The 20,598-nt window shown below is 34.9% G+C and overlaps 1 protein-coding gene across 1 annotated transcript in view; it reads right to left on the bottom strand.

Moving 5' to 3' along the window:
• The window catches only part of Snw1 (SNW domain containing 1), a 35,928-nt gene that overhangs the window by 4,900 nt on the left and 10,430 nt on the right, over nucleotides 1-20,598 (bottom strand). The window contains exons 3-11 of the mRNA XM_003472330.5: nucleotides 19,374-19,535; nucleotides 10,965-11,060; nucleotides 10,769-10,875; nucleotides 9,669-9,773; nucleotides 8,926-8,995; nucleotides 8,180-8,245; nucleotides 6,166-6,282; nucleotides 4,781-4,922; nucleotides 388-484 (exon numbers count right to left, since the gene is read on the bottom strand). Of these exons, the coding sequence (XP_003472378.2) occupies nucleotides 388-484; nucleotides 4,781-4,922; nucleotides 6,166-6,282; nucleotides 8,180-8,245; nucleotides 8,926-8,995; nucleotides 9,669-9,773; nucleotides 10,769-10,875; nucleotides 10,965-11,060; nucleotides 19,374-19,535 (962 nt within the window). The remainder of the gene's footprint in view (nucleotides 1-387; nucleotides 485-4,780; nucleotides 4,923-6,165; nucleotides 6,283-8,179; nucleotides 8,246-8,925; nucleotides 8,996-9,668; nucleotides 9,774-10,768; nucleotides 10,876-10,964; nucleotides 11,061-19,373; nucleotides 19,536-20,598) is intronic.

Here is a 20,598-nt window from a genome sequence, read left to right as displayed (position 1 = left end):
CATACGAAAGGATGTTGTTGATAAAGGCATGAGATTTCCTGTGTAGTGGTGTAGGCACAAATTCAATTTGTCTCATGATTTCAAGTACGAAAATAGATAGTCTCATTCATTATTTCCTTATCACAAATATGATCTGAATTACCAATTCTATGGCCTCCTCTTTCTCAATTCTATCTGACCTGACTTTGAGGGAAGAGAAGATTACTTCTAGGGATAGTCAATTCTGCTAAGAGAAAGTAATTAAGTATAAGAAAATGAAGGGCAATTTATTAAGTTATCATACTAAAAAAGCAAAGAGAAAAAGCAAACCTGATCTTAGTGGATCAAAACTTAGCTCTAAAAAATACAAAAAGGCTATTCTTCTTAATTTGTATTTATAGTATTTACCTCTTATCTGGAGCTGCCCTGGAAAGATTTCTGTCATGTTGTCTCTCTTTTCGTCTATCATGTCGGATTTCATCTCTCTCACGTGCTTCCCCATCCTCTGTGTGGACACAGTTTAAACTTATTTCATCACTGTGTTATTGATTAATATTTTGAACAAGAGAATATTGTTTAACCTTAATACAGAAAATTTTAGGTATTTCTTTGCAGTCATAGTCAGTCTTTTAAATCGTATTTGCAATTAATTTAAATCCATTATAGTATTAGTTAAAATTTTTAATGTGAATTCTAGAATCACACATACAACTGAATAACAGTACCGCTGTCTTCAATTCTGAAATGCATCAAAGTAGTAAGCTGGAATGACAGATGGATACAAAGATAGGTAGACATGTGATGAGCAAATTTGTCTTGCCAACTGTTTTGAAAAATTAACTAAAATCCTGTTAGGGAATAATGGTGTTCACTACAAAGCTTTCCATTTTTTTGTGTTTGCAATTTTCATAACATGTAAAGAAAAAAGAATTCCACACAAGGTTCCCTTTGTATTTCAAGAGATTCTACTCAATAAAGAATCTTTTGCTTGTGGCCTATAGGGGCTGGCTGTATCTTGATTTCAATTGTATTTATGTCTATCTTCATCTTTTCTACCCTCACCAGGCTGTAGGCTTGTTAGTTAGTATAAGCTAGCCTGTCTGGATTTAATCCTCCTCTTTCATAACAAATTAGCAATGTGACCTTGTACAAGTTTCCTAACCACTGTGACTCTTAGTTTTCTCCTCTGTAAAGCAGTGACAGTAATAATGCCACTGCACAAAGTGATGTAATGATAATGTGAGGTAATGTGAAATACTGAGTTATGTGTACTATATCAAGTACTCAGTAAATACTAGCTTTTATTAATATCTAGCAACAGATTTTTCAAAAATTTTAATTTTTCAAGAACCACTCTGGGCTTTTTTTGGATACATTTTAAAAATCAGATTTTATTGGTACATTTTAGATATACATAATAATCATTTTCTTTATAGAGAATTTGTATCCGCACGTGATATAACTTGACTCTTTTTTCCCCCATTCTCCTGATCTTCCTTCTACCACTATTTTCCTCTCCCATTTACAAAAGCTTTGCTTCCATTTTTGATAGTTTCCTTATCAAGTTTAGAGAACTAAGGCACTGCATTTTTAATTTTATTTCACTTTTTAATGTGGTGTTGAGGATGGAACCCAAGGACTTGTGCATGGTGGATAAATGCCACCATGAGCTACATCTGTAGCCTCTGAAGTTTACTTCTAAATATGTTCAGGGTGTATTTAGATTGGGTGTACAACAGGTATTACATCTTGTCTCATGTCATTTATATGTGATTCAGGAAGTAGATCACTAAATATGGCCTTGATTAGTTCTATTTAGTTGAACTCTATAACCTAGTACCTGCTTAACAACTGCATCCTAAACTTAACATGTATTCAACTGAACTAATCTTTCCCTCCCAAACCTGTTTGCCTTGCAGTGTTTTCAATTATTAGTAAATGACAATTTAATGTTCCCCAGTTGCTTTGGTCAAAAATTCTGGAATGATCTCTGACACCTACTTTTCTCACACTCCTATCCTAATCCTTAAGCAGCTTTTGTTAGCTTTACATCCAACATTGATCACATTTTCACTACCTCATGTTCTCATCTCTCATCAGGTTTATTACAAGAGGCTTACAATAATTTCACTACTTCTGCCTATGTCCATTTCAGTCTTCTATTTTTAACACAGTGACCACACTATTATCTTAAAAATATATGTCAGAGAAAATGTTGGTTAAATGGTACAAAGTTTTATTGATGTAGGAAGACCAAGTTCCGAAGATACAATGTAATGTATGGTGACCATAGTTTATAATACTACATTACAGAAATGAAATTTGCTGAGAATCTTAATCTCTTAATTTAAAAGTGACTATAATTAGCTTGGCAGTTGTACACATTTCATGATGTACAAGTATATTTGAAAATCATCCTGGGTAGGGGTTACAGCTAAATGCAACAGTGTATGTTTCACATATCCTTAGCAACACAAAGTGAAATAAAAACGTTGTCATTCAGGCATGATGGTACATCCCTGTAATCCTAGCACTTTGGAAAGCTAAGACAAAAGGGTAGCAAGTTCAAATCCCAGTACGGGCAACTTAACAACTTAGACCATGTCTCATGATTTTAAAAAAAGAATGGGAATGCAATTTCTTTACTTGTGCCCACGTACATTCCACAGTCCTCCAGTGAGAAGGTCTTGGATTTGATCTCTTAGTATCAAAACAAAACACTCCTGGACATACCACAAAGTCCACCTACAGTCTAGCTACTTGGATGGCTGAAGCAGGTGGGTTTCTTGAAACTAAGAGTTTGAGGCTACCCTGGGCAACATAGCAAAACTTTGTTACAAAATAAAAAACAACAAGCAAAAATCTCAAAACTCTGCCACCCAAACCAAACCAAAACAGAAACCACCCTTATACCGAGTAATTTAAATATATACTATTAATTTCTCAATTATACTGCAGTAAAGTTGCAAATGTCATTGTTCAAAATCCTTTGTCATTTGAAATAAAATGGCAGCCACTATTCTTCCCACCTATCCTAAGTACTCTAACAAATCTTTGACTTCTATGCTCCTTCAGTACAATCCAGCCATTCTGGTCTCCTTGTACTTCCTTGAGCACACCAGGCCTATTCTCAACTCAGGGCCTTTGTATCTGTTTATCTTGCAGTCTGCAATGTACTTTTGCCAGATTTCCAAGTTTTGGCATTCATTAGCTCAGAGGTGAGAGCTATTCTAAAGACCCTTTCCTGACATTTTTATGCCCTCTTTCACTGTTTTATTTTTCTCCACAGTAATTATTACTTTTACTGCATCATGCAAGAGTATTTTCGTCTGTCTGCATTCCATCTCTACCCTAAGTCTAGCAGAAAATCTGCCTAGAAAAGAATCTTAAGCTGGGTGTAATGGAGTGGGTCTTTAATCCTAACTACTAGGGAGGCTGAAGTCAGAAGGATTGTGAGTTCAAGGCCAGACTGGCAGTTTACCCATCTCAAAACCATCCAACTAATCAACCAATAGATAGTAGTTACTTAATATTGCAGATAGTAGTTACTTAATATTAACTGAACAAAAGAATGACTGATTTTATTATGTTTTATGAAACAAAAAACATCCTCATACATTTTTGTGAATACCACAACTTATTTCATTCTTAAACAATTAATTCATCAAGATATACCACTGAATAAAGCCAAAGAAAAGAATACTGTCAGTTTTAATGATTAGAAAAAACATTAACTTGTAAGACTGGAAAATCTCTGAATTATCCTATGACAAGTTGACTTACTCAGTTGAAGATCTCATTTTTCTTTCTAAATTTCAAAGCGACTAAACAACAACAAATTTAGCCAGGTGTGGCCTATAATCTCAGCCTATAAATCTCAGCACTCAGGAGATTGAAGCAGGAGGGTCACTGCAATTTCAAGGCCACACTGGGCTACACAGTCAGTTCAAGGCCAACAGTATCAAGCAGTATCAATATCAACAGTATCATAATAACAATATGACCTTGACCTACACAGTGATCCTCCTACCCCAGCCTCTCAAGTGCTGAGATAACAGCCATCTGCCACCACACCTGGCTTGAATAACATGATTAATTTTAAAGTATAGTTGCCCTTTGTTATTCAGTGAGGAATAGTTCCAGGAAGCCCCAAATAAGGATATCTGAATCCATGCATGTGCTAGTCCTTTATATAAAATGGAGTAATATTTGCATATCATTTACAAACCTCTTATATATATACTTATAACCCATAATACCTAATACAATCTAAATGCTATCTGAACAGTTGATATATTCTATTATTTAGGATAATGATAGGGGAAAAAAACCTGTATGTTTTAGATACAGATATATTGTTCCCAAATATTTTTGAATCTACGGTTGGTTCAATTTGTGGATATGGGTCCTGGGGATACATAGGGTCAACTGTGTACAATATTGCTCAGAATGGTAAAAATTTCTAGTACAGTAAAATATTAGAGGTCTACCTTTTATTTTCTATTGTTTTGGCTTAGTAGAGGTTACTTTCCATTTCTACACTAGTTCTGAAGTATTTAAAAGTTTTCTTTTTGGGCCAGGGCTTTAGCTCAGCAGCACAAACACCTGTCTGGCAAATGCAAGGTTATGAGTTTGACCCCAGCACCAAAAAAAAAAAAAAAAAAAAAAAAAAAAAAAGTTTCCTTTTTATTATATACTTAACTACTTTTGTGTACACTTAGCAAACAAAATCTAAAACACAGATTTTTCTAAAGTAAGATACATATTGTTCAAAGTAAATTCCACAATGAAAATGCCATACCTTTTTCCACATGGGTTTTGATACCAGCTCTTCTCTCCCGAGCTTTTTGTGCCATTTCTCTAAGTTTCTCTTCATGTTTTTCCTTTTCTTTTTGAGCCATCTTCCTCTCCACCTGGGCACGCATTTCCACAGCCTCACGAGCCTGTTAGTGAAGTCAGATGTTAGTGAGACACTGTCATGGGATAAATATATTTACACCTATCATCTAAACTCCCAAATGAAGTCTGGCTTGTAAGAGCAACTAAAGAGAATTCATATTTGTTATTGTTGATTAAAATGACACAATATCCTGCTGAGAAGACTTTGGAAGGTAATTTTTCATTCTGGAGAATGTTTTAATAGCTGAAACTATAGTGACCCTAATCAAACTTCAAGTCAGTATCACTAATTCTTTTGTAGAAGGAGTCTAAAAATAAAAAAATTAGATGACTACAATGCTGTGTGCCTATAGTTTTAGCATTTAGAAAGTGAAGGCAGAAAACCATGAACCCAGGAGTTTGAGACCTGTCTGCTACAGAACCTCCATCTATAGAAAAAAATAATCAAACAAGACTCCATTTCAAGATAAACCTTAGCCAGGTGTGGTGTGCACACGTGTATTCCCAACACTTGGGAGACTAATGCAGAATTGCTGTGAGTTCAAGATGAACCTGGGCTACACAGTGAATTTAAAGCTAGCCTGAACTTACAAAGCAAAACTCTGTCTCCAAAAAACAAAAAACAAAAACAAAAACAAAACACATCTTAGCTGATGAAGATAATTGCTTTTTTTTTTTTTTGTCTTTTTCGTTTTTATCAGTACCAGGGATCGAACTCACGACTGCCTGCTTGCAAGGCAGGCGCTTATGCCGCTGAGCTAAATCCCCAGCCCCGATAATTTCTTTTTAAAGATAATTTTTTATAACAGGACTCACTGTGATAAAATACACTTTTCTATGTTCTAAATATATGCCATGTCATATAAACTTGAAGGGCATATACTAATACAATATTTAATACAGTTATTAGTCATTTTATGCAGAATTTGATTAATCAAAATGTTTACTAACTTTTCCTTGCAATTTCCTTATAGGAAAACGTCTATAACAAAAGGGAGGGCATTACAAAGTGTAGAACAGCACCTGCCAATCTTCACAAAATTGGACCAGTTTAGGGGAACTATTATTCTGACATGTTACAAGGGAAATGGATCACCATGGTGTGCGAGGGTGTGTGTCTAGGTATACAAAAGTCAAAATCATGCACACAGTTGGAATTAGCACTATCTTTGACAAATATCACAGGTTAGTTTCCCTCAATACTTAGTCCTATAACTAAATTAACACTACCTTAGGTAAACTAGTTTATAGATCACCAGAACATTAAAACAATTGTAACAGACCAACCTTCCGATCAGCAATGTAGAGAGCTTCTGCCAATTTGGCAAAATTTTCATTTATATGTACTGTCTGAAGCCCTCTTCCATCAGCAGCTAGACGTTTGTCTAATGGAATTGTATAACCCTAGGGTGAAAACAGTGAGCAAAAAGCAGTGACAGATAATTATTATCATTTAAAATTCAATCAAAATATGTACATTTTGAGCTCTTAGCTAATTTAAACTTGCTTCAAAATTATGCATACCAGCAGCAACTAACAGTGACTATTCTGTATGGCAGATTAAGCACTTTCCATGTGTGATCCTACTTAATAGTAACAAGAACTCTGTAAAACTGGTAACATTATAGTTTCCATCTCACAGATAAAGACAGTGAGGCAGAGAGCTTGGGTAATGTCCCTAATGTTAAATAGCTAATAAGTGTATGAATTAGGATTTAAACTCAGAGAATATGATTTTTTTTTTTTTTAAACCTGGGATTGAATTCATGATCTGGGGTTTGCCAGGCCGTCTCTTAAGCAACTCAGCTAAATCCCTGGTGACAATATGACTTCTAAACCCAAGCTCTGGAAAAACAGATCTTGCTAATAATAATTGTAGATTACAATAAAAAGGCAAGTATGTCAAACAGCCAAATTGTTACTCCTGGAGTACAAATAAATCAAACAAAAGTAGCACAAAGGTTAGCACTTACAATCTCAGTTTTTAGGTAATTTAAATCTGCTATATTATCTTATTGTTAGATTCTTTCTTGTTTTCATAGGTGGTCAAAGCTCTCCAGATAATCACATTCTATATTCTGAAGTTTTTCATCTCATTTCAATAAATCAAGGAATGTGCTTGGACATTCATGTACTTTTCAGGCTTAACTTTATTTTTCCAGATTCCTGACTCCCAAACAATGACCTCTACTTCATGGTTTCCTAATAAAGTGATACAGAATCAGCACAAGATGTCATATAGTTACTACTCAAGCTAAAACAAACCAGTAAGCCACTTTTGTTGTAGGGTGAGTATATCAATTCACTGAAAGGACAAATTATACTTAACCCATGGTTGTAGACACCTTCACTCATCAAAAATTGACTCATGGAATACAGACTATAAGAAAAGGAAATCTATCTCATGTTTTATAATTGAATTCTTACTGACTTCTAGAAGCTTTAGTATTTAGAAGAGGATATGCAGGATTTATATAGGTTAAGCCTGCAATGTTAGAATCACAGATAAATAGCTGAAAATTAAAGTACTAAAGTAAGGGGTGGTGGTGCATGCCTATAACTCCAGCACTCAGGAGGCCGGCATGAGGAGGATCGTGTAATTTTGTGGCTAGCCTGAGCTACAGAGTGAGCCCAAGGTCAGCCCAAACTATATAGCAAGACTGACTCCAGGAAAAAAAAAGAAAGAAAATCAAAGCACTGAAAATATCCAAACATTTATTGTTACTTTCTCATGCTGTTAGATTGGTTTAATTTCTTTCAGAAATAAATTTTAGATACAAATTTGAGCTTTCTAGAGAATATAACCTTGAATTAGTATGGTACTTTTTTTCTATTTCTTTCTTATGTGTTTCTGACAGCTATAATGCACTAACTGAATTGACATGGTATTTATGTACATAGTATACTAACATTTCTATTACATGTTTTTAAAAGTCACATAGGGGCTGGGAATATAGCTCAGGGGCAAAGTGTCTGCCTGGCAAATACACGGTTGTGAGTTCAATTCTCTATACCAAAAAATAAAAAAATAAATCACATAAATTATCACTATTATTGTTTTTTTTATTATTGTTATTTTTTGTGGTATGCCAAAGAACAAACCCAGGGTCAGCGCCTCATACACACTAAACATGTACTCTTATGTAGACCCTGATCTACACCTTTACTGTGATACTCCATTTTGAAAACATTCAGCTACATTTGGCACTAAAGTTTCAACTAAAACTATGTAATCTATAACTCCTGAGTGTTTTCCAGTACACTATATACTACATGACTAATTTTATGACAACTTAATTACCTTTGCATTTTTCCAGTTGGAAATACAAGGAGGGATCTTCCATTCTTGTTGTTCCTTTACAGTCATCTAAATTGAGAAAAGAAACATTTTTAGATTTATATAGTTTACCTAAAAATCCAAGTATAATCTTTACAACTCAAAGATGGCTCCGTGCACACTGACACACGGGCATACTTTTTCAGTCTAAAATTTCTGTAGCACTATTGTGTTCCTATACTATGGACTCTTGTAATAACAAGTAAAAAATAAAAAAGAATCTCAGAAGTTATATTAGACATTTTTATAAATGCTAATATTTTCCTACACTTTCAGATGAAAACTTTTCTTTCGAGAATTAAAAAAATACTTTAAAAAGACACTTAAAATATTAACCAGAGACCAAGTAAATTCATGTCTACATTTCCTATATGTATGGCATCCTTTGCATGAAACAGATCCTGCTCATTCCGATACAAGGAGAATCTAAGTTACTAATAAAACTAAGAGCTAATGTTTCACACACATTCCCATAAACAATTTAGAAACTATAAATATTTTTACACTTTCCCATCCCATAAACACTCTAGAAACTATAATACTTTGTAGTTTTGACTGGGTCCTTATTTGGTATTGAGAAACAATTTTAGACAGTTTTTACAAGAACACTGAAATCTGTGTGGTGATACTTACCTATAGAGACATAGGCAGGTTATTTATAAAATTAATAATCATACATTTAAAGGGAGTTGGATTATAGCAAAGAATACCTTCCGACTGGGAGAATGCATAACAGGTGCGGGAGGAGAAGGTGGTCCCCGTGGAATTTTCTTATTAATCCTGAAAGAAAAATCAAAGTATAGTCAGAGAATGATATATATTTCTCCCTTTATTATATCACCCCCATTTCTCACTGTTTTGAAAAGCTTTCAACAGAGGAAAACAGAGACTATAATGAATGCTCATCATACACCTAACACTTGGCTTCAACAACAAAACACTCAAATCCTGTCATCATTACTCTACTGCCATGATATCACTGCTCAGAGCAATATACTTACACCTTATTGAGATATAATCGACATACAGTTGCATACTTGCATACAAGGCCCCTCACAATTAAGGTAGTGAACACATCTGACACCCACAAGAGTTTCTACATGTCCATTGCCTCTTCCTTTTGTCTCTTCATTCTCTGTCCCTACTTTCTCACAGGTAACCACTGATCCATCTTTTACTACTTTACATTAGTTTTCACTTTCTAGAATTTTACACAAATGGAACTGTACTATATGTACTTGGTTTTGCCTGGTTTTTTTCATTCACCACAATTATTCTGAGATTCACCCATGCTATTAATAGTTAATTCCTTTATGCTGCTCATTATTTTTCCATGAACCAATGTACTAAGTTTGCCTATCCGTTCACATGATAACAGACATGTGGGACACTTTTTCCCTTTAATATCTTTTTTAAGAAAAGGAGTTAATTCTCATGAAAACTATCAACTTACTTGAACCTTGGAGGCTCCATTGGATCCTTCTGCATTTCTACCATTCGAATAACCCTCTGTTTAGCTCCAGAGTTGAAAGCTACGCCCTGCTGGGATGGTGTGTATCTGAAGAAAGCAGATGAAAACAGGTAATTCAACCTCTCCGTAGATATTTTCCCTTTGAAAATCACATTTTTAATTCCTTTCAAAGTATAAATAGAAAATTACAAAATATTTAGATAGAGCAGTCAGCCTAGAGGTAAGAGAACTAACAGGAATTATGAGATGCAAACACAATGCAAATTAGAGTGGTTAGTCTGTAAATAATCTATCCTCATCCATTTACCAGCATGGAAGGTATGATTGTTCAATTTCTCAGAGAAGAGGCCTAGGAAAGAGTACCTAGTTTGTAAGTCTGCATTTGAGAAAAAAAACATGCACAATAATAGCAGCAAGCAACTTACAATTAGCAGTTTTGGGTTAATCATAGGTTGTGAAACACAGAAAGAAAACTGGCAGTAGCCCTACCAACTCTGAGTTTCCTCTTAGCATCTATATGTAAATTGCCCCTCCAAGATTTAATCAAAGTGAAACTCTTCAAAATTTCTAAGTATTATAAGGATGGTTATTAATATAAGTACCAAACTATAAATAACAATTACAGCTTGAATCATCTACTGGGTTAATTTTTTTTTATTTTGGTACCTGGGATTGAACTCACAACTTCACTCTTGCCAGGCAGGCACTTATGCCACTAAGCTAAATCCCTTGCACTACTGTTAATTTTTAAGGACAAAAATACTTTGGAAAAAGCATTCAACTAATATCTTAAAGTGGCATCATTTTTTTCTTTTTTGGTACCGGGGATCAGGGGATCAAACTTGTGACCTCATGCTTGCTAGGCAGGCATTTGTGCTGTTGAGCTAAATCCCCAGCCTCTTAAAGTGGTATCTTAAAACACTATGCTTTCACTTGTCCACAAAAAGAGTCAAGAGGCTTCAAATCATTATTCACAACAATGTGTTTATAACTGTAACTATCTGGAACCATGAAAGAATACCAGAACCTTCAACCCAAGTTAAGTCTGAAATGAAACGAACACTTCCAGGCCTGATTCATACCGGATATATTGAGCAGGAGCCAGTTTATCAGCTGCTCGTACTGGCATGGCTGCAGCAACCTTCTGTGATACAGATTTCTCCAAGGCTACCCTTGTCTTTTCTGTAATCTGAAATAAGACATACAGCAGTGAGTGATTTAGAAGTAAATAAGAACATAAAAAGTCATCTAAAATAATACATGTTAATTCCCAGTTACCTCTTTAATAGCTTCTTCATCGGGTCTCTGAAGATCTGGATCATCAGCATTCATAACCTCCTTTGGAACCAGGTCAGTGTATTTACTATAAATGACCTAAAATGTTCAAACACAAGCAGGCTTAAGGAAAGCATAGAATGAGAAGAAGCAACCTCATTAAGTTATTTTAGATGTCAACATGTCCTCTCAGCATACATATAAATTTAGGACACTCAGTTTAGTATTTTGGCTTTTAAAACTAAAGGAGCTTAAAATATAGGCACAAATTGCTACCCTAACTATAAGTTAATAATTTTCCCTGAACCCCAGGCATTTAAATTATTTGAAAGCTTTTAATCAAGTAAGTATCCAAATAAATTGTGCCAACAAAATCTTATGCATCAGTGATCTGTATTTTTGAGGCACACTAGGATTTGAAATTAATGATGATATAAAACTGCCTTTAGCACCGTTATCTTGAATTAAAAACTCAACAGAATTTAAGTCAGGTTATCAAATAATTTTCAAATTCACTGGGCCTAGAAAATTTCATTGACCTCATCTTATTTATAATGTTTCTTTTTTTGGCATCAATTCTACTCAGAGACTATGAAAATGAACATGTGCCACAGTGAAAACAATTCCAGTCTGTTCATGAGAAGGCAAAAAGAAAAAGAAAAAACCGAACATTCTCTCTATGTAACTTTATGTACAAACTTAGGGCTGCTATACAAGTTTTGTAGGCTTGACATTATTTCTTTTTGGTTGACACTGAAAAATGACAGGCCCTTCACAAACAGAATACTATTTATTCTCAAGTACATCTACACTTCTCAAATAGTTTCATAAAAACCTACATGACAGGTTTTAAATAATAAAAAAACCAGATACAGGAAATTTAACAAATAATATACTTTCTAGATTTTAATGCTCAAGTTAGAAATTCTTTGATACATCCAAAGAAAGGACAACTTAAGAATATGACAGTAAAAATTCCTACTTATTTGAGATCTTCAAAAATTTCCTATACAAGAAAACTGTTTTCTACTGAGTGAAAATCCTACATAAATAATTACATTAAAAAATTACATACTACCATAGACATTCCTTAAAACAGTTTGAAAGAAATGACAATATTTCTAATTTCCTACTCCAATGAATGGAGTAAAAGGTACTTTAATGGCTTTCTTGACCTAACCTGGGTTTGCCCATGTAGCTTCAGTGTGTATGTCCTTATACAGCAATTCTCTCTTTTTAAAGGGACCTTGCTTTTTTTTTTTTTTTTTGGTACCAAGAATTGAACTCAGGACCTTGAATTTGCTGAGCTACATCTCCAGTCTTGTGTCATTATAATTCTCTTTCCACGATTCGTGCTTCAGTTGCAGGAGCTTTTTTTCTGTTCCTTGGAGTAAACCATGCTCTCCCCCAATTCTGGACCTTTATAGAGAGCTGTTTCCAGCTCCTCAAATGCATTCTTAATCTTTGTGAATCAGATCTAGGGGCTGTATTGATGAGGCCTTCTGACTCTCCCCACTAAAGTAGCAACCCCTCTTACTCAATCATTGAGTCACAGCATATTTATGCTCTTCAGAGCACTATCCATAGTACAAAATTTGCTTACTGTCTCCCTTATTAACAATACCTAACATTTACTGAACATTTATCATAGCTCTCCCCTTTTTGTTTTAAACTAATTCAACCTTTGAGATATGAAATGATTATACTATATTATCTTTTTGTTTTGGTCTTTTTGAGACAAGATCTTGCTATGCAGCTCAGGCTGACCTTGAGCTCACTTTGTAACCCTTGCTGGTCTTGAACTTGCAAGCATCCTCCTGTCTCAGCCTCCTGAGTAGTGGGATTACAAACATGTACCACCATCTCCGGCTATACTGTACTATGATGAGAATATTCATTAAAGTATCGCCACTGCCTGTAACAATTTCTGGTCCATAAGAGACATTCGGGCAATTTTTTTTGCACAAATGAATGAATAAATGAATTTCAGAGATGCTCCATCACATGGCATAGGTTATTATAAGTTAGGCCCTACAGAACTTTTCTTCTTCTTCTCCTTTTCTTTCTTTTTGTTTTTTTAAGAGATGGAACTTTACCATTATGCAGAGGTTGCCGCCAGACTCCTGGGATCAAGGGATTCCTTTGCCTCAGCTTTCCCTGTAGCAGAGACTACAGATATGTATCACCATGCCTGGCTCAGAAAATTCTATAAAAGATATTGATTTCCCAGAAAATAACTAGTCATAATTATAAACTGAAATTTCGAGGCTGTTTTGTTAAGGAATGAGAAGAGGGATCAGGTAAGAAAATGCAGCCTTAGCCAAGATGTACTACTGATACTTAAGCTATGACTATCACTGTCCTTAAGAGTGTTCATCTAGGAAGGGAATCTAAAGCACACTTTAATGAGAAAAATGAGACTCTCAGTACATTAAGATCACATAACTAAAAATGACCTCAAAGCTTTACTGCTTTTCAGGATGAAGAAATCGGTATCACCACAAACTGAAAATTATATAACAAAACTGTAGAGTACCCAAACTATTTAATCATTTTTATATAGCAATTATTATAGGAAGAAGTTCTAAAGTAAATGGCTCCCTGGTAGTCATATATGTTCAACATAGTCTCAATACTATTGTAGCATACAAGAGCCATTTGCTGCTTCTTATCTGGGTATTCCGAAGTTAATAACCCTTCAAATGAACATCGGTAAGATTCTAGCATCTCACAAGGCTGACTGACTGAAGGACATCTGAAGAGCAAGATTGCTCCATGGTAATTAACTATACACCCCCCAATTTTTATGGCCTAAGAACCAAATGTCTGAAGAAAGTCCATACATCCTACGAGGCACTGGGGTTGGAGAGGCCACCTGAAAACTACAATATCCCATTGAAGGAAGGACGATAAATGAGCTTTGCATATGAGATAAAGCAGTAACTCACCTACGATTAACAGGTAAGTTTTGGGTTTTTTTTGTTTTTTTTTCTGTCTTTTTCGTTTTTTTATCGGTACCAGGGATCGAACTCACGACTACCTGCTTGCAAGGCAGGCGCTTATACCACTAGGCTAAATCCCCAGCCTCGGTTTTTGTTTTTGAAGATGGGGTCTTATTAGCCTTAAAGTCACTAGGTAGCTCAAGCTGGCCTCAAACTTGCAGTGATCTTCTGCTTCAGCTTCCCACAAGTAGAATTACAGGCACGTGCTACCATGCGTAGCTAAAAACAGCTAATTTCTTGTTACCGAAAACTGGTGAAGAATTGGACTGACTGAAAAAAAAAAAAATAAGCCTGTCAATATATTTACCACATTTGATAGAAAAAAACATCTTTATTTTTGAAACATAGTCTACCTACATTGACCAGGTTGGTCTTGAACTTGTGGGTTCAAGCAATTCTGCTTTAGTGTGACAAGTAGCTGGGACTGCAGGTGCATGTCACTATTGCCACCTGGCCAAAAAACACCATCTTTAGGCTTATTTAGTTTGTGAAACCATATACACCTGTTGATGGTTTTTTGTGAGGCTAGATTAAAGGCATTGCTATAAGTAATATCACTTTAATATTTTTAATCAAAGTTATTTTACAAGAAAAAATGCATAGTTCAATGAAGTTGATGATTAAAGAAAAGCATTTAGTCCATCAAGATTTATTCTGAGAAACTTGCTTTTTCCTACTTTTATACTACTAGTAAGTCTTTTTTTTTCTTTTTTCACTAGTAAGTCTTATGTATACTTACTTTACATGCAGATCAATGGCCTTATTACCTCTTAGAATCCTGACTTTTCTCACTTTTATACCCATGTTAGCATTTTCATTTTTGCTCTTTCAGTATTATTGTCAGTAGGATAATAATTCTAAAGAATTTCAGATCCCTCTAAGATAAATCAGAAATATTTGCATTACAGTACAAATTCAAAAATCCTTTTGAATTGTTTTAATCTTTGTTGAGAACTCTGTATAGTCTTCTGAATGATACTGAATTTTAAAAATTTCATTTTGTACAATAAATAGTCAATTCCTATTTCTTCTAAAATAGGAAAATCAATTGTTTTCAAACAAGGTATCATAGCCACCTCTAGTTCCCCTCCTGGAGCCTTAGTAAATGGATGAAGAAGTGTTTCTGGTTAAGACAATGGTGACATCACTGGCAAAGAATAGGTGTCAGCACTGTACAATGCTCAGGAGAGTTCTGATCAAGAAATGTCATCCTCTGAAGTACCAATGGCACGTAATTTAAAGTTAAACTATTAAATGCATCCCAAAATACCATCAATTCACCCACCACTTTGGGTATGAACCTGAGTGATACTTCTTTAAACTACAAGATTTGCATTCAATTCTAGAGGTAGTGTTATCTAAGACTAAACATCTACAACTTCTACTGTACAAAAGAACAAGATTTTAAGGCTTTATTTGGACAAAATATTGTATAAAAAATAGTTGAGTTGTAAATAAATAGTTGAGTATACTTCTATTTTCAATATAAAATAACTACTGTACCAGATAGATGGTTGCAACAGAAAGAAAAAAATTAGTCATTCAATTATAAATCAGACAAAACTCTTGGTTTCTTATCTTGAAATACAATGCAACACGGGCTACAGCTGTTCAAAGTAACACAAACTGCCAATACCAAATCACTGCCCTAAAATGTTGCTTGCTTTTCTAACAAATGGACATAGAAGGTAGCACATCCAGTAAAGAAAGCACATTCCTCCCTAACATGGAGAGATGCACCAAAACAAAGCAGCCAGAGTCAAGTGAAGGCTTCCATGGTGCAAGGTAAATTTCCAGTGTATGTCCTACATATATAGGCACCTAATTTTCTTTTTGCAGAAGTGGATTATGCTTCCTTACTGGCTTCAGAGGAAACAGTTTTCTTTTTCTACAATGAAAACTTCAATCATTTGCCCAACAAACACTGGTGAATGCCTCTGTGTCAAACTTTCAGACACAAAAGTACTGTAGAGGAACTAAAAAAAGGTTTTATCCTGCTCTCAAAAAAAATTATAGTCAAATGACAAAAATCATGCATGTGTAGATAATTACAGCAAAAGGCAATGACTACTATAATGAACTTGGACGTAGAGAGGAGGTCTCCAATATAGTCAGGAAAGGGGAAGCATTCTGGAATAGTGAAGAATAAGCTTTGAAAGCAACAGAATCCTGTCAAAGAATAAAGGTAGAGCTCTCCAGATACAGGTGGAATTTCCTTGCAAGTTTTAAGATAAGAGAGAATGTGCCATTAGCAGCATTGCAAGTAGTTCTTCATGGCAGGCAGAGAGGATATGTGAAAGTTTTTTCTTCTTTACAATAACCTACAATTATTTTATACTGAAAAATAAACAGAAGGGTAAACAAGGGGTCAAGCATGCCATAGGAATTTGGCCTTTATCCTAAAGATCATAGAAAGATTTTACGTGTGCATGCTTCTGTATGTACATGTAGAGGAAAAAGAATGATAGACATGGATAAAACTTTTTTGGGGGAGGCAAGACAAATGACAAGGAGAAGGGCTCAGACTGCTTCGGTAAATCAAACAGGTAATGATAAGGGTCTGAACTAAGTAGTACAGAAAGGAATATATTTGAGATGTATCAGGAAATAAAGAGTATGGTTTCTAAATGGAAGGCCTGAGGAAACAGAAGAACCAGAACTGCTAAGCAAAGGGAGAACATACTGGCAGTGTGTCACATCTAAAACCTGAATATCCTTTGATTCAATAAATATATACCTCTGAATTTACATAAATATTAATGTGCAAAAAGTATACTTATATATGAATCCCCCTCCTTTTTTTTTTGAGGTGCTGGGGATTGAACTCATGACCTTGCACTTACCAGGCAGGCACTTAAGCCACTGAACTAAATCCCCAGCCCTAGGAATCCTAAATAAAGTTCTTTCTTTAAGTCTCATCATGGATTTTAGGCTCTTCTTGAACTCACTATGTAGCTTGGGCTGGCTTCGAACTTGCTGTTCCTCCTACCTCAGTCTCCTCACTACTAGGATTACAGGCATGTGCCACCATACCTAGCCTCAATAAAGTATTGTTTGCAAAAATAAAATAACTGAAATGTTTTAAAGAATTTAGGTCTGTAAACAATTGTACACACCTATAACTTCATCTTCTCTGAAAGATTACAATTTTGAGCCCATCCTGGGCAACTTAGTGAGAACTTATCTCAAAAAAAAAAAAAAAAAAAGAGAGAGACAAAGAAATAAAAAAAATGGCTAGCAACATAGCTCAGTGGCATAGGCGAGTGCTTGGCAAGTGCAAGGTCCTGAGTTCAATACTTGATTAAAAAAAGGAAAGAAAGAAATAGGAAAAAAAAAAAGGCTGGGATGCAGCTCAGTGGTAGAGTAGTTGCTAGCACGTACAAGTGCTTCAGTTCAATCACTAATACTACAAAAATAAAGAAAATTCAGGTACAGTATCATCAAATTGCATATTTTTTAAAAACGAAGCAGACCTATCTGCACTAACAAAAATCTTTAAAATACTAAGTAAAAAAGTATTAAAATTTCATTTATGAAAAAACCATCTTTCATGCAACACATTCTGTAAGTGGATGCACATATATAAAGTGACAATACATATAGATAAATATCTAAATCCTCAATGAAAGTCTGGAAAGATACACCAGTACAAGTAGTTACTCCTGACAAGCAAAGTAAGAAAGAGCAGGTAGGACCACATATAATTATGTACCATAGGTTATTTTTTACCATGAGGGTATATTTGTGTAGTTTTTTAGAAACATCAATAAAATAAAGGAAAACAGGTCCACAGGATTTTAGCACAGGCAATTAGGAAGGTATCACAAGTATTCAGTGAGTTAGATGATGTAACAGGTAAATTAAGTGACAAATTATGCATTTAGGTTTTTAAAGCAATATTAAGCCGTATTTTAGGGAAATCTAGATAGATCTGTCCTTATAGTTTAAGCACCTAATCCTAGCAAAAAAGCAAAAACTAAACCAAACAAAACCTCCCAAGTCAAACTACTGGACTAACGATGCAGTTTCAATAGTCAACCCAAGTGACAAATGAAGCCATGGAAGTATTAGTCAAAGAAAATATCCTTTGGGGGGGGGGGGGGAAAGAGAGGGTCAAAAACCTTTGCCAGAATCATTTTAGAAGCTGGTTGAGGTAAAGCCATACTATAGTAAGTTTATACAGTATTGAAATATATGGGAAAGCCATCTGTACAGCATGAAACAGGATAGAGAAGAGTAGGAATTATGGTTGACAAGACTATGAAGACAGTAGAGCTCAGAGGACATAAAATCTGAATGACTGCATTTTTCCCAAAAGCTCACAGCCATGATGTACCAACAGATGGGCTGCCAGTGCTATTTTACAGGGTAAAACGAAAAAGTCTGGGTGCGAGAGAGGCAAAGGATAGGTACTGAAGATTCTGAAGATTTTCCCAGCCTCATCAATTCTAAAGAAGTCTTTTAACTTTTATTCCAACTATTTACTTACAAAGAAATAAACAAAAGAAGAAACTAGGTCTTCTTATAAATAGTTCCTTGGTTCTGAGTATAAATGTTCTGTAATGAGATTATTTTAAGTAAATTTTATTTTTCGTTTTTGGGTTACTTTGTAAGTAGGACTATCTTAAAATCTGGCTGGAAAATGCTACTTGTGTGCTTAACCTAGGTGGGGAAAAAAAGAGAAAGAGAGAGTAAAAGAGAAAAAAAACCAAAACTCTGTATAATTTATTATATCCAAATAATTAAAATAAAGGCTGGGATATAGCTCAGTGGTGCAGCTTGAGCTCAGTATGTGCAAGGTCCTGGATTCAATCCTCTGTATCACATAAAATTTTAAGATAAATGAATAAAATAAAACGTGTATCCTGTAAAAACATGGAGGAAATAGAAGAGATTTAAAAAAAAATAAAATTAAAAAAAAAAGTTCGTTTCGGCCAAGTGTGGTGGTGCATGCCTTAATTCCAGCACTTGGGAGGCTTAAACAGGAAGAAGGCCACAACTTTAAGACCAGCCTGAACTTCATAATAAGACTGTTTCAAAAGAAAATAAAAAGCCGATTTGTTAGAATTCTGGGGATTATAGACTTTTAGAAGTCTGTTAGCAACTTTAGAAAGTTACTAAGATTGTTTTTGAACTATAAAGGCTATCACTAATTGGAGAACTTCAAAAGGCAAATCATCACTGCTGGATAACCTAGTGCACTTCACTGCTCCTTCCTGTTTGTTCCCTTTCTCTTTTGTTTTGTGTTTGGCAATGAACCCAGGACCTCATGCATGCTAAGCAGTGCACTACAATTTAACAACATACCTAACTTCACTGTTACTTTTAACATAACCTAAATGGCAAGAGATTAATCATTTCCATACACACACACAAAATTATCAATGAAGAGAAAAATTTGAGGGATTACCCTGTCTTTTGACTGTCCTTGTCGAGCAATTGCATCGTATTTAATTTTTCCTTCAGGATCCACCTGAATGGCCAATGCATTTGACATTTTTTTCTTTCGTCCCATATCCAGTGGATACTGGGCCACATGGATCTCTGGAAAAGCACCTCCATCTCCAAAATCCTATATATTAAAACAAAATAAAAGAAATAAAAAACACATTTAATAGTAATCAGAGGTTCAAGATAACTTCATTCTTTCAACTCTTAATTACTGAGCTTTTGATATGCAAGATGCTGGTAATAGAACAGTAAACAAAACAGAGATCCTTGACCTTAGGACCTTATATTCTACCCAGCAAAGATACAAAAACAAAACAAAACCCAAAGAAAACAAAAAACAAAAAACTTTGGAGAGGGTAGTGAGGGAGAGGAAAAGGGATTTAAAATGATCACAATGATTTATATATGTACCAATTTTCCAAATGAATTTAAATATAATAAATCACAAACATAACAAAAAAATTCTTTGGTTCACAGTAAGTACCACGAAAGAAATAGGTTCTGCAAAGAGGCACTACTTACAATTAGAGACTGCCTTTATGAAGAAATAATGTATAGACTGAAGTCTGAATGTGAAGGTTATAAAAAATCTGAGGAAACTGTTTTTTCTTTTTGTGGTACTGGGGAGAGAATTTAGGGTCTCACCCATGCTTGGCATACGAGATGCTTAGCTGCATCTTTTTATTTGAGAGGGTATCACAATGTTAGCCAGGCTGGCCGTGAACTTGTGATCCTAGTGCTTCAGCATCTCAACTATGTGGGATTACAGGTGTTTGTAGTCATGCCCAGTAAGGGAAGTGGTTTCTAAGCAGAGCAAACAGCAGTGGTAAAGGACCTGTTGCGCAAGTTCAGGAAACTAAAGTTCAGTGGGGCTAATAGCTTAATGAGGACAGAGGGGTTGACATAATACATTGTGTAAGTAGACAAATACCACCAAATAACAAAGGAGCTTCTGGGCCATGGCAAAACAACCAGGTTTTATATATATGGCAAGAAAAAATTAAGAAAATGCTTAGGAGAAAGTAAAGGTTTTAGATTTTAACATACACGTACATACACACATACAGTGTGTAACAAATGAAGTCATACTTATTACATACAGAATATTTTTTCTTAGAATCAGATTTTATTAGAATGATATATTTACTGTTACATGAGAAGCAAAACAAAACAAAACAATAGAC

This window comes from Cavia porcellus, unplaced genomic scaffold (genome assembly GCF_034190915.1).
Source record: "Cavia porcellus strain 051 isolate PalLab524CR breed Dunkin Hartley unplaced genomic scaffold, mCavPor4.1 scaffold_31, whole genome shotgun sequence".
In the NCBI taxonomy this organism is placed as follows: Eukaryota; Metazoa; Chordata; class Mammalia; order Rodentia; family Caviidae; genus Cavia; species Cavia porcellus.
This window is presented reverse-complemented; position numbering and strand designations above follow the sequence as displayed.